The 14,858-nt window shown below is 31.8% G+C and overlaps 3 protein-coding genes across 6 annotated transcripts; 1 reads left to right on the top strand and 2 right to left on the bottom strand.

Moving 5' to 3' along the window:
• Positions 1-1,970: 1,970 nt before the first annotated feature.
• LOC123709570 (zinc finger protein OZF-like) lies at positions 1,971-5,368 on the bottom strand. Of its 4 annotated transcripts, none has more exons than XM_045660981.1 (3): positions 5,156-5,368; positions 3,104-5,077; positions 1,971-2,402 (listed from the first exon to the last, which is right to left on the bottom strand). In XM_045660981.1, the coding sequence occupies exons 2-3, from the start codon at positions 4,704-4,706 to the stop codon at positions 2,176-2,178; spliced, it is 1,830 nt and encodes a 609-aa protein (XP_045516937.1). In that variant the 5' UTR covers positions 4,707-5,077; positions 5,156-5,368; the 3' UTR covers positions 1,971-2,175. The 4 variants fall into 4 exon arrangements, 2 of the variants coding, with proteins under 2 accessions (XP_045516937.1, XP_045516938.1); XM_045660982.1 differs by adding an exon at positions 2,671-2,721 and having other exon boundaries at positions 2,199-2,402; positions 3,104-5,368; XR_006753736.1 differs by adding an exon at positions 2,671-2,957 and having other exon boundaries at positions 2,343-2,402; positions 3,104-5,368.
• Positions 5,369-10,513: 5,145 nt separating this feature from the next.
• Positions 10,514-13,452, top strand: LOC123709469. Its single transcript, XM_045660857.1, has 3 exons — positions 10,514-10,598; positions 12,224-12,450; positions 12,599-13,452. Exons 1-3 carry the CDS (start codon positions 10,514-10,516, stop codon positions 13,418-13,420), a joined length of 1,134 nt encoding a protein of 377 aa, XP_045516813.1. The 3' UTR covers positions 13,421-13,452.
• Positions 13,453-13,461: 9 nt separating this feature from the next.
• LOC123710358 (mitochondrial thiamine pyrophosphate carrier-like) lies at positions 13,462-14,767 on the bottom strand. Its single transcript, XM_045662188.1, has one exon. It carries the CDS (start codon positions 14,654-14,656, stop codon positions 13,688-13,690), a length of 969 nt encoding a protein of 322 aa, XP_045518144.1. The 5' UTR covers positions 14,657-14,767; the 3' UTR covers positions 13,462-13,687.
• Between the last annotated feature and the right edge of the window lie 91 nt (positions 14,768-14,858).

The following is a 14,858-nucleotide window of genomic DNA, read 5'->3' as shown; positions in this document are numbered from 1 at the left end:
TTCATAATTCAGTAAGTCACATTTTTGACTGAATTTGTTTACCTAAAGAGCTTAGCTATGATAAGCCTGTAATAGACTGTCAGATAATCAGTATGTATAGACAATGATACCATATACTGAGAAAAAAAAATGTGTTTAAAATCAGTATAATTTTAATATTTGGTAATTTAAATTACATTTACTAATTTTATTACATCTATCTTTGGGAATTTTGGCCAGTGCTCAAGTATACCAATATGTATTATTAAATAAAATAATAATAACTCACAGATAGATCTACTATGACATAAACAATACAATTTTTCCTTTCAACATCACTTTGGTAGTTTTAAAGCTTCTTTGGCTAAAACCTTTTCGAATAACTGGCAAGAATTGTATAAAAAGATAACCACACACACCTGTGCAATCTTAATAAGCTATTATTTCACCATATCTGGATATTATTCACTGATTCCCGTGAAAACTACTTAACTGAATTCAATGCAATTAGCATAACACTTCTGCTATACATAATAGCAAACAAGTTTGTAGGCAGTTGCTAATTCTTAATATCTAAATACATTTTATATCTATTTAACACACAGAAAACTGAATTTTATTCAACACTGATATTATGTTACTAGGAAAATATGATTTAAGGTAAGATATACCAAATATTTAAAAAAAAAACTTCAAATCGTCTTCCTCTAAAATTATAGTACTTCTCATTACGAAATGTAGATGCAACAAAACAATTACATTAACTTGACCAGTAAAATTGGATTGATTTAACATAGTAAATTAATATTAAGATTACAAATAATTATTAAAATATATAATCCAATAGGTAAAATAAATTTTCATATAACAATTTAAACTAAAAAATGTTTTCATGAATCTAAATATATGTATATAATTTTTTTTAAGCAAAACTAAACATAATGGCACTGGTTTTGCGCTATATAAAAAATGTCAACAAGTGATTGATTAAAAAGTGGCATAACAAAATAATATTTTAAAACAATACACTAATCACTTTATAAATAAATGGATATAATGGCACAGCATTCAAGTAATCATTGTAACATCAAAAAAACATTGTCTGTCATAAAACTTGAAGATAAATATTATTACTTTTATTTTTGGTTCGCAGCTTAACAAATTAATCAATTCTTATATAAAGCACCCATGACAAAAACCCTTTATTTATTATAATAATATGTATTAATAATTTATTTGTAAGAATATGGTAAAACTATTATTCAGCCACATATTATGACTTAAAATATTTGAAAATTTGTCTTATAATTTTACATAGAGGTTGCATATTATATTATGAATCATATCAATATAGTATATAACTCTTTATTAATTTTTGTCTGAACACATGAAAATACTTAGATATGAACTGAATAAAACTTTTGATGTATTTTAGGCTTGTAATATTGGGTTTTTGTTACATAGTGTAAAAATTCAATTCTTATTGCTAAATATAATTTATACTTTATTATTACTTTTAAATACAATTTATTATTAGCTTACATATTATAGTAAGACAAATATGATAGGATGATTTAATATGAATTGTAACACACACACAACCAATTATTCATGAACTTGATAAAAGGTACAATTTTATTGCTATAGGCAGAATCCTTAATCCTCAGATTCAACATGATACAAAACATCAATGCACAACATTTCTAAGGAACTATTGCTGTTATAAAGTCGATTATAAGTCACCAAGTTGCCATTATAAGCCAACTATTAGGGCAATAGCGCACTCGCGGTCAAAACCGCAGCTACATTCGTCAGTGCAACTGCGCTTTACACATAAAACCGATTAAAACCACGGGCCGCAGATTGCTTGTTGGACGCCGCGGATTGGTGGGACCGCTGGCCGCGTGCGCGTGCTCCATGGCGTTGTCCTAATAATAAATCTATATCGCAGGCCGCTAGTGCGCTATTGCTCTTAAAAATGTAATGCTTGGTTTCCTGCCAAACTATAAAGTAGCTGACATTTTAAAACTAAATTTTTGGTGATGTCCATAAATAAAAATAATAGTAGTGGCAGTCTTTTCTTACACATAAAATATCAGAAAACAATAATTTTTAAGTCGAAATTGGTATAATAATACGTTATGATTAAATAATATCAAAGGGACTTACTTAATTAAATTACGATTATGATTTTCATTAATTGCGCTTTTTCTCATCCGTTAATAATTCCAGAATTTGTTCCGTGGTTTTGTTGTCTTTCTTTAATTTCTCCATTTGTTTTGATGGCACAGTCCCTTCCAGTAACATTTCTATATTTATCTTAAGGCGATTAAATGAAGTCAAGTTTTTATCCTTGCAAGGCTTGTAGCGCATAGCTTCCAAAGATTCCACAAGTAGGTCATCAATTAATCGCTTGTTGAAACCTGTTACAGAATTTAGAATTAAAAAGATGCTGTGTTTTGAATTGAAAAAAAAAGATCAGTTAAACAATTGCCTTGAAAGCACCAACACCTAGAATTGCAGGCTTTTCAACTATCTACATAAACAGATCTGATAACCGCCATAACCACATTGAACCTGATTCCACCACCACCTTTGCTTACAACAATATTTCAGAAACGTGAAGCTTCTTTGCTGCAAAATTCCTTCACCATCCAGCACCAATTAATAACAAATTAAAAACACACTCACTCAACCTAAATCATCTGGCGTTTCTTCTCCATCCTCGTTGTAAAACAATCCCTAAAATAAAACTGTGGAATTGAAGCATGTAAGTGCTAATGGACACTCAATTTAAGCACACAGAACACTCACACATTTGCAACCCTTCAGAAAATCTGCTGTTATACTTTGTGTATATTTTTAATGACGTAATGTAACTGATGTACTGTGCATAATTGTTAAAATAACATCATGTTCTAATTCAATGAATGCATTAATGGTAGAATGTACCCATTGAAGTATTTTAGGTATTCATACTGAAAAATAAATTTATTTTAATGTAAATGAAACAAATCTATGATTCCTGTTACTCGCAGACACACAGGAAGCTCTTTCCACAATAACTCAAAAGACAGTGCAACTTGTTTTGTGTAACAATTAATAAAAATTAAAATATACCCACCTAAAATCTTTAGTTTCTCTTTGGTGGCAATCATAGTGAGTAGCAAGGCAAGAAGAAACCTCATACGAGACAGCTGAGCAGGAGACTCCCCATTTAGATCTTCTTTCTCAACTGTTTCTAAGCCTTTTTTGGTTTTAATACAAGACTTTAAATGTTCTTCTAATCCAACCTTGAGCTTAAAGAACTGCTTACAATTCTGACATCTATATGGATCTTCTTTTCCATGGATCTTGCACATGTGAGCCTTCATGTGTGGCAATTGTGAGAAGGATATAGGACACATTGCACAACTGAAAGGTTTTTCACCTGTGTGTCGACGTATATGGAGCATCAATGCATTGGAGTGTGAAAAAGGGCGTTGACAGATCCTACATGTATAAGGTCGAACACCAGTGTGTGACCTACGATGCACTGTCAGCTGTGTGGATTGTGTGAAACGCTGTCCACAATCAGGGCACTCATGGGGACGATTTTTATCATGGGTACGCATATGTTCAGATAAATGACCTTTTAAATATTTTTTACATATTTTACATTGAAGTCTGTGACCTGAATGACAAACTTGAACATGACGTCTCACTGAATTCATCCTCAAGAATTCCTTTCCACAATGCTGGCATACAAAATCTTTAACTTTCAAATGAGACCTATAATGAAAGGTTAATCTGTTTCTACAATCAAAAGCTGTTTCACAGATAATACATAAATACTTTCCATCAACTAAATGCTGCTTTTCATGATCAATTAATAAATATTGGTCTGCAAATTTTTCTTTACAATATATGCACTTAAACATTTTTTCATTACGACTATGACTAGCCAAGTGTAGTTTTAAATTTGATTTAAGCAAATATGGTCTATCACAAATGTTACACATAAAGTGTTTCTCCCAATTTGGATGTTGCCTCTTTGTATGTGCTGCTAAATAAAGATGGTTTCTAAAATATTTTTTACACTGCGGACATGAATATGATGTTACTTTATCATGAAGAAAGAGATGTCGTCTTATTGATGCTCTAGTATTGAACTCTTTATTACAATAATCACATATAAACAGCTGTCCGTTTGTAAAAATTGCAGTATTTTTATAATTAATAGTCTTAGCTATTTTTTTTAATTTATCTGCTGAAGTATCAACTGCAATGTCCTTTTCAATTTTATCATTATCCACACATCCAGTTTTTTCTGATGTGCTCTCTTTTTGGGCATTCAATGTCTCAATGTCATTGTTGTTGTTAAATCGTGTTTTCCTTACCTCGCTTCTTAATGAACGATTGTTGTCTTCAATTTGTAATTCAGTTTTTAAAATTTTGTCAAATATTTTTATGTCAATTTTATTTTTGTGTCGAATATGGCCACTTTTAGACAGTAATTTTTTTAAATTTGTTGTATTACCCACTTTCTTGTCTTTGTTATCAGAATTTCGTGTTATTTCAGGTAGAACTTCAATATCTTTTCTTCTTAGTTGTCGTTTCAAGGCATCTTTCCCTGTCACATTTTGAATATTAATTATTGACTTTTTTGGTCTGCCAACCTTTCCCTTCCCATTAATTTTTGTAGATGCAGTTTTAGTAGTATTAACTCTAGTCTTTATATTAGCCATAATGACGATCTAGCGCAAGTTATCACCCATTAGTAATTACATTATTTGCGTTACCTGATAAAATTGTGATAAGAATGCAGTAAGAAGCAAGGACCCTCCACCAGTAAAGATATAGCTTAAATTAGTATGTACACGTCGTTGGCGAAACGATTATAAACTAGATGTGCTCACTGCGTACTTACATGCACTGTTTTAGTTACTTCGTAATCACCTCTAACAAAACCGATCTGTAACCGTGCATAGATAACGATGTTCTAATGTGTGAAGGACAAAACTTCAGCCTTTTGTCTTAAATTTATGCAACGATTACCTTATTTCATCTTCTTGCGTTCAAGCAATTGTTTAAAAGACCTTGATATACATCGCTGAACCTTGAATTGAGTTTCGATTATGTCAATCACAATCTGATCTCGTGCGATCAAGAACATATTACTATTTTTTATAGGTACCTTTTAATTTCAAGCATAGTTGTTCATGGTTACATATTTATATATTAAAGCTACGCCGTGTAATGGTTTACAAATGTTAAATATGAGGTTTTACTAAGATCGATAATGTTTAATAGAAAGATATAAAATAACAATAACTTCAGTCTTAAATAAAACACTACTCGGCACTCCACTCACGACTATATTACAGTCTCCTCAACCACAGACTAAATAAAATTTCCTCGTTTGTAAAATGTTTATTGTAATTCTTAACTGCATCTAAACATCAATGGTGTCAAAACTCACAATACTGACAAATGACAATTTGAAATGATATTATAACATTTAAAGTAAAAAATTTTGGTAAGTGGGTAGCCATTGCAGAGCTGTTCGGATTTCGGAAATTCGGAGCACTACTACCAGAGTGTAATTTATGATTTGTACCTCCTATTTATAGTTTAAGAACTTATCTTATACCTTTGCTAGGTTTTAGTCAAAATAAAACATTAAATATTGCAGACTATGACCTATGTATGGGATAATTATGTCAGAGCCATCCTTTGTTATCACAACACGTGATATTAATTTTAGTATTATTAGTATTTCTAAAGCAAATCTATTGTTTCCTACCCATGAGTGTCCGAAATATTAGGAATCATTAGTATTTAAAATAGAGGTTAACTGTTAACTATTCTTCTTCTTATTCTTGAGTTAAAATTTTGAAAAGTTGGTGTCTATCAAAGATCTGAAATTTCAGGCGGGTAAGGTTAATAGTGAGTAAGTCAACCTAGCGGAAATAGATGTTTATCAGCTATAATATATTGGTTAAGAAAAATTAACTTTACAAACTTTAACTGTATAATATGTATTAGCTTATCGAACTTCTACACTGTTCTAATTACGCGACCTTCAGAAGTGAATACCTATGGAAATTACCTATGGATTATTGAAATACCCAACAAAGGTCTTTGGAAAGTAATATTTTATTAGGATATTTTCACATTCTATTACATACACATAGGGAAAACGTCAGTAATTCGTGGGTAAGTGGCTTCACATAAACGTGACGTTTTGATGCTTTCCCCATTGTGACCACAGACAATGGATACTTGCACCACGGACACTGGTGTAGGTGCGTTTGCACAATTTAAACGACATATTTCCTCATAATCTTATCGTATCTAATCGTACTCATGACAATATTTTTGAATGCTCGGAATTACCAAATCTACGTACAATATGATCTATGACGGTTTCTAAAAATAGTGGAGTGTATTTCTGTATTTGTTGATATACATATCAAGTATTTCATATCATAAATTCTATATTCAGAACGAATATTTTTTACTGATACAATGTACAATAAGTTACCAACATTAATAAATGATATTTAAATTCAAATATACAATACTAGATTGTAATTCATGTAAAGTCGCACTCTTTTTTGTGAACTTTATAGCAGGAAATAAAATCATACAATGACGTAGTCACCATATAAAGAAAAAGGGTTAAAAAAGTTTTATTTCTTTGTTTTCAATAAGTTTTCCATAAATACCTTTTTTTTTCAATTTATAATAGAATTGTGAAACGTAATTACAACACGGCAATGTAATGTATGTAGATAATGACAATGTATTTGTATTTTAAATTTTTCGTAATAAACTGTGTAACCATGCATTTTATTGTATTTTTTTTATCACAGCATGATATTCCTTTTGGTTTCAACATTTTCGTAACGATCTAAGATTGAAAATTAATATGGGTTTAAAGAGTTCATAAATCCGTTATCTTAAAATAAAATAATAAAAGGTCTTTGTAGCTTCCGAATAGATATAAAGGAAACACCGAGTAGGATTGCTGTTTAAGTATGTCCAAAGAGGATTTTATCGTATTTGGGACCAAACACATGTTTTGGTTGGTCTTCTTATTCGGAAGAGGATACGCTCAGGATTAATTTTCGAAACTTGCTGCCCGATTCTGCAACTGCAAAATAACAAATTGTATTAGTCGATAAGTACTCACCACATTATCTTCCATCAAGGGGTCATCGTATGCGTACAATAAGTATTAAAAATTATAATTAAATTTTGTATGTGATCTAGTGCATCTCAATGCTATGTACATCCAACCAAGACGTACTTGTTCTAGCGTTCCAGCTTCGTCCGCGACATCATTTGAACACAAAATGTCATTATAATAGATTTAGCTGATTATTAGAGATTGATTAGAAACGTGGGGACTTTCTGCATCTTTTACCGCATATACCATGGAGAGTGTTCATAGGAATTGTTCGGACTAATACCTGCAGCTGAGTTTCATCATCGGACGTTTAGGCAGAATACAAAATACCATCCGTGTCTCCTTGAATTCCGTAATCAAATTGCTGTTTATTTTTGTTTAGGCGTAAAAGGCCAAACTCACTTTTCAAATAATAAGTAAGATATTCATACTAGGCAAAAAACTAATCCAATCAAGCACAAAATCCGATTTACTATCTATAGTATGAATGTTTGTGAACCCTCTAATTAGAAAAAAATACAACTGGGACATAGACTAAAGACAACAACTTTGGATTACATATAAGATAAGGCTTCAAAATTGGAGTGCATTGAACCCATTGTGTTCATACTGACCCAATTTTCATATAATTACGTCACACTCTAGTAAAAACGAATGAAATTTGTCGTCGAGATGTTTTTACATTATCTGCGATAAAGATCACAATTAGAAAATGATGAAATCAGTTTTATATGTAAAGAAAGTTTTTAAACTCGCCTTATTTTGCTTTCCAAACCATATTTTGCTTAAAACCTCTTTGGACATACTGAAACATTGCTTTTTTAAATAGCAATCATGAAGTATTAGGACCCGTTAGATAATTTTTATTTGTTTAGTCTTGACTCTGACTTTTTTCCTTGCGTTGCTAGGAATCGTGAAGAGGCGGCATGTCTTATACCCAAAAATCAACGTTGTGACAGAAGGTTAATCACCTACTTGCTAATTAAGTTTTTTTTTTTTTTTTTAATGAACAGATGCTAAGCGATAACTCTGATAACTCGTAATAGTGTCAACGTCGGGCCCACGTTCCACAAGAGGGCGATTTGAATGTAAAGGTGGGGCGGGGATATTAGAATTATTTGGAGATTGAATTTCAGTTTATCAATAAATTTTAAAAATTTACTTACTGTGTTTCGTTAAAAAAATCGTAATAATTTCTTCCTACTTACCTAAGTGCTACCTAATTTATAACACTCATATCTCGATAAATTATTTAAAGAAGGTAATAAATAAACGAAAGGCAAGGTTTTTATATATTTTAAGTAATTCAGAAAACATATTGTAATTTTTAATGATAAATCACTCAAAAAGAGATAATTCTGGAACCTTAACCTTAAGCCTATTTAAAACACAGTGATTAAACAAAGTCCTTAAATTATAGGAATATTGTTATTAGAGTATTAATTATATAAAAATATATATTTCTGATCCTTTTATCAAGTGTTTCCATGACATCCTCAAACAACTTTCCAAGTTATTTTACTTAATATTATGCTTAAATTGCTATTCAGATTTAAAGTCGCATATTAACAAGGAATAAAAAATAATATTAAAAAAAACATGTCTTCTCTAAAATATTATTAAATATTGAAAAATAAAATTATTTGGACAGGCCTTAATTAAACAAGGTAACTAAATAAGGCCTTGGAACTAACCATAAAATTGCTTAGGAACATTATTTAGACTATAAAATTATTCAAAACATAACATTACAATCCAGTACGAGTATACAGTAATTGTATCCTACAAAGTAATAATAAAATTAAATAAAAAAGTAAAGAAATAAAATAAATATTTCTGACAATTAGAACATACAAATGCGTCTAGATCTCTTTTTGTCAGGCACGAATTGTCTTATATCTGCAATCCTCTCCTCATTACATGCAAGACAGTACCATTGTTCTCCATCTATAGGTGATTTTGGTTTAAGTGAATCATTTTTCGCGTAAGAGGTGTACCAATTTCAGCAAATTTTACTATACGGCTGACGAAATCTTATTCTTCCTCTTCCGTAAATATACCGTGTCTCCCTAACCTCTTATGTAGAATACCACTGATTAGATGATTTTGTATGGTTTTTCTCGGAACGCCATTTTGCACCGAAGCTTTGTAAGTAGACATTCGCCTACAACGTACATCATTAACTTCCGCTATCAAGTTTTATTCGGACCACGTAGCCCGTTTTCGTATTGAAGGAGACACACAGAGATAATCAATCTATATAAGAACATAGTAAGGGTCAGCAATTAAGGCCTATTTTTAAAGTAGGCTTTATTTAGTAAATTGAATTTCATAAATGTTATAAGCTGTATTTAATTCGCAATTTAAAAAAAATACAATTAAAAATCGTAGTTACTCTTTTGATGAGTTATATTGTGATCCGTATACTTTACTTGAAACAAAACTTCAACGAATAACGTATTAAAGTTCTCTATTAATTACGATAATTTAATAACGCGCAATGATAGCGCCCGTTTATAATAAACTACCGGCCACTAGCGTCGCTGTGAGCGTGAGCGGATCTCTCGCGCACTGTTTGCCGAGAGGTGGCGCTGTTGTCTATGTTTGTGTGAAGTATTCTTGATGTAAATATATTGTTTCCGCCTTTTCCGCACTACAGGCCTTATTTGTATCACTTACCTTACGTTTACGTTTGTTAAGTGAACAATTCAATTTTTTATATGATATTACATAGGGGGACCTCGCCATTTTTTATAGGCTAAGGTTGTTCACGGCACATAAAACGTTGAGAATGGTTGGGTAGAGTAAATATAATAAAAACAGACCTTCGTGTTGTCTGGATTTGGGGGTCGGATTTCTGTATGTGTTCTGTGACTTTTTGGGTCTAAGGCATAACGGTTTCCTCATGATGTTCCTTCCACTACACGAGCGTGTGCTAAATGAGGACATAGACATAGATTCCATTTGTGCTCAGCCTTCCCCCCCAGGGTGAAGTCGCAAGTTGTAACCATTAGGCTAACACTACACTCGCCACCTGCTGGTTACAGGTTGTTAAACTATTTTTAGTCTATTCGTTGTTAATAACGCTTTAATCTACCGTGTGTAGAACTTGTTATTTCTGCTCTGATTACCATAGAGTAGGTACCTCAATGTATATCCTAAAGTCACTTCACCATTCTAGACGACCATGGGCGGGGATTATTTCCCATTCGTTCCGCGGTATTGTCTCCTTATTCTTTCGTTCGGTCTTGCGTCGAAAGGAAGCCAGTTTTACGCGCTTAATTCATACCATTGTTTATTAACCATCTAGGCCAGTAGGCACCACTGTTGGGAACTATTACATGTCTATCATCTGTGAGAATGGTGAAATTTTGGTGGATATTAATATTTTTCACTGAAGCGTTGGCCAGTGATAATAAACTACCCGGAGGTCAGGCAGATAAAGGTACGTTAAGTTATAATCAATATACCGTACATTTTCTAGTAAGTAGCGCCCTCTATTTTTTTAATTCAATCATGTAAATAGTTTATAAAGAAATTTATAAAATGTATAATATATCTACATATTTCTTTCTAGAAAATTTCAATGCTATGGTATTTCTACAAATATTCTATATTAAACAAAGACAATATTTTCAATTATTATTCGAATTTTAAATTTGAGTAATCGCTTATTTTAAATAGGTACATTCTCATAATTTTAAATACATGTTAAGCAAAAATTACTTGACCTAGTTATTGAGATAATATCTGTAAGACTGTTAGTACATACATATTTAGTATTTTATTGAATTTGTTAATTTTTCAAATGAAAAACCAAATTCGAAATTAAATTTTTCAGTATTTGTTTCATGGCAAATACTTAATGTTTTGCTTTTTCTATATCGCAGTGAGTCTACATAGTTTTTATATCCATAGAATCTTTTAATCGCGCTCTTTTTCACACGCATTGTAAGACGTTCGTTCCTTCGTTTTTAAACATAATCATTTCTTTCTCAATATTTTTTTGCCGTAGAAACATATTGTTATTTAAAAACCCTTCGTGTCAAATTATTAAACACTTCCTTCGGGATCATCAACATCTTGTTCACCTCTAATATAGGTAATATGTTTCGTCTCGTAAATTTTACTAAATTATGCGGAAATAAAATCATATTATAATAAGAAACATACTTGTTTCTTATAAAATCTTATGTAGAAACACCTTAATTAATTGATATTCTATTACCCGCCCTAGATAATCTATATGAACGCGTCCTTGACGGTGACAGGTACTCCAAAATTAAAACTATTATACTTAACGGAAACTTTGATACTACATTCATATATAAAAATACATTATTAATGAAAATTAATTGAAAAAACTACACATCTACAAAATCTGATACTTTTAAGCCCTAAAAAACAAGATGATAAAAATTAGTTTGGCTGTTGCGCACGTATTTTTTATTAAAGCTTGTATTGTACAAGCCGTTTAAAAGCTTACTATAATGCAATAATTATAACAAATTACATTTATCACGTAACATATATCTTAACTCTCTTTTCACGCTACTAACCACTAAACAATGGAAGTGAAAAGAAATTGTATGGTCGTTATGGAAAATGAACGCATTTACTTTCTGTCTGTGTTTATCTCATTCAATGTTTACAATGAAAATAACTTTTTTTAGCTTGGTGAAAAGGCATTAAGTTGTGGTTTATAGGCATAGGCTCAATTCATATTGTGCCGTGCCTACCCCAGAATCGTTTAGTGTGCATTATAGGATATCAATGCTGATAATATTACTATATTAATTTAAAATTATTATAGTCGCCACTTTGATTCCATTTAGTATGCGCAAATATTAAACGTGCACGTTGCTACACAGCCGTAATTCGAACACATGATTAGAGGGTTGACAGTTTACAAGCCTCAACCGTTAGCGCCACGCTGTTGTGCTATTAAGTACCTATAATTGTTAAATACTACGACACGCGATATGTTTAAAGTAACATTTCATCCTTAAAAAAATCCCCAAAGAAATAAATTTCGGTGTAAATGAATTATTCAATATCGATGTTACAAAGCTTATATATATTTCGATCTATCAAGCCTGTTAAATATTTTTTCAGAATTGCGCTATTTACCGCTTTTCGAGAAACATTATGATGACCGACCAGTCCCAAACGGCCACCTGCCACCCTTAACTACTGCTCCCATTGCCGGCGAAAGATGCTCGTCGAAGCTAGAATCTGCACTAGATCAAATAAAAAGACGAAAGAGAAATCAACCAAAAACCTTAGACACACCTTTGGTAATATTTTTCATTAAATTCAACTAAATATATCAATGATATATAATGTTTGCATAGGCATCTGACTTTATTGATCCTTTAAGGACTAAAGTTAGTTTTTTTGTGTCTGGATATTTAAATTTAATATTTTTTTGTTTTATTATTACAGAGTCAAAGCATAGACCTTGATGGATACAGTTTATACCAGACAATGAGGAGCGCTCCAATTGATATGATCGTTACAAGAATGCGAGTTCGACTACCACAAAATAGTAACTGGGTGAGAGTAGAAAAATGCTATTTCGACCCTCGCAACGTTTCTTTGGACACGATGCTTTTGTTCCATGACATAACAATATCTGGAAACGTGGGATTGTACGACACCAACGAACTCGATCGCAGCATGGTTCCATCCAGAAGAACACGAAGACATTATGATGATTCCCTATATTATTCCGATTCCAACAGATTTCGTAATAACGGATGTAACATGATATTAAGACTGCGCAAAGCTGGTATCGGCTTCCACACTCGCCCACTGCACCAACAACAAGGAAGATTTAACGTCAAAACTGATTCGGAATTCGTTGAACCAGGTTTCATTAGCGTCTATGCTTACGGCTGTGAAAAGTACATCAACAAAAATTCAATTAGGAACAAAGATAATTTACCCTTAAAGCGAAGACGGCGGTCTGATGAATTCACATTCAATAGCCGCCTCGAAACTCCTCAAGAAGACTTAGTTAGTAAAGCATCAGAGAACAATGGTATATTATACGAACCGAGAACTGGAAGAATTGGCTATGGTAGAAGCAGAGCATTTCAGCCAGATGATAGTTTAGATGACACAGAAGATATTTCGAGGGAAATGGAGGATATTTTTACGAAGGGTATTAGGACTCTATTAACAACATATATGAAGAAAGAATTGCAACCTGCTATCAAAGATACACTAATGAGAAATATGGGTTATGTTATTTCTTATGGTTAAGGAACTTTGTAATAATTTATAAAAAACAATGTAATCAACTTCAAATTATTTTATTTATCAAACAATAACTAATACATCAAAATTCACTAACAAATACTACAACTATCACAGTCCTTATTTTCTATACTAAATGCTGTAAATTAAATAAGTGAATGCCTTGGTTTTTGGTAATTTCCAATGAAAAAAAAATACACACAGATCATGTCAGATCATTTATATTATGAATGGGTTTCTTATTTGAGCTATAAAATTGTTCTACTAACAATATTATTCATGCATCTGTAAGATAACATGTTTAATTTCATCATAAACTGTAAAGTGCAAAGCAGTAACAACAATAGCTTTTACCAAACTAGGTCCATAACCTTTATATAAAGCCAAGACACCCTCTTCATTTATAGTCAGCATAATACACTGTAATGATCCACTACAGTACATTTGCCGGCCAAAAGCCTTTCTATGCTGTTGAAATCCTTGTATTTGCAGTCTTTTCTTTATAACATCAAAGGGATAGACACATGTCTTAGAAACAAGGCCAGCTATACTACCGGCTATTACATTTCCAATAATTGTAGTTTCAATTACAGACCCTATAGCTTTCCTTCTTTGAAAGAGACTAAGTCTATTAAAAATACTTTCAGTAAGTAATTTATACATATAAAACTGAATACCAGCATATGGTGCTATTTGCGCTATGGTAGGTACTATACCCTTAAATAATGAGCTGGCACCTTCATGTCTTATCATTGTTAATAATGAGTCACTGAACCCTTTATATACTTTATTAATTTTTTGTTCAGCTACCAGCCTCGTTCTAATAGTGTCAAATGGATAGGATAGTATGGTTGCAAAAGTAGCTGCCACGGCACCGTTACAGAAATTTAAGTAATTTTTATTGTTTATATAAAATTGCGGTTCACTTCTTTGGAAGGTTTGCGTTAGTCTTTCGTATGTTGAAAATTGTACAACACCAAATGAAATAGATAGAAATTGCGCGGGTATGTGGCCACTCCATAAGGTTGATACTCCTTCTTCTCTAGCTATGGATGAAATAGCTTGTAATAGGGAACTATACTTGGATCCATTCTGAATTGGTTCTAATTGTAATTGAAAACGTATTTTAAGGACATCTAGAGGTTGTGCTATCGCTCTAGTCACCGAGCTAGCTATTCCACCTGCAATTGCGCTTTGAGCTATAGTTACTTTTCTCTCAGAGTTTTGTGTATAGTACACCATAATATATGTATTATTTAACTAAAGTATATTGTACAATGTACATAAAATTATGTTAGGCAAATGAATTAAAAACAAATCAAGACGCAATGGACATGTTGAATGAAATTTATCAACAAAATTCGCCAAAAAGATAGGTAGTTGACAAATGACAACTGACAAATAATAGTATCAACTTCAATGTTTATACAATTTAATAGTCAAA

Source organism: Pieris brassicae, chromosome 5 (genome assembly GCF_905147105.1).
Source record: "Pieris brassicae chromosome 5, ilPieBrab1.1, whole genome shotgun sequence".
NCBI lineage: Eukaryota > Metazoa > Arthropoda > Insecta > Lepidoptera > Pieridae > Pieris > Pieris brassicae.
Note: the sequence above shows the minus strand (reverse complement) of the source record. Positions and strands in the feature narration are given on the sequence as shown.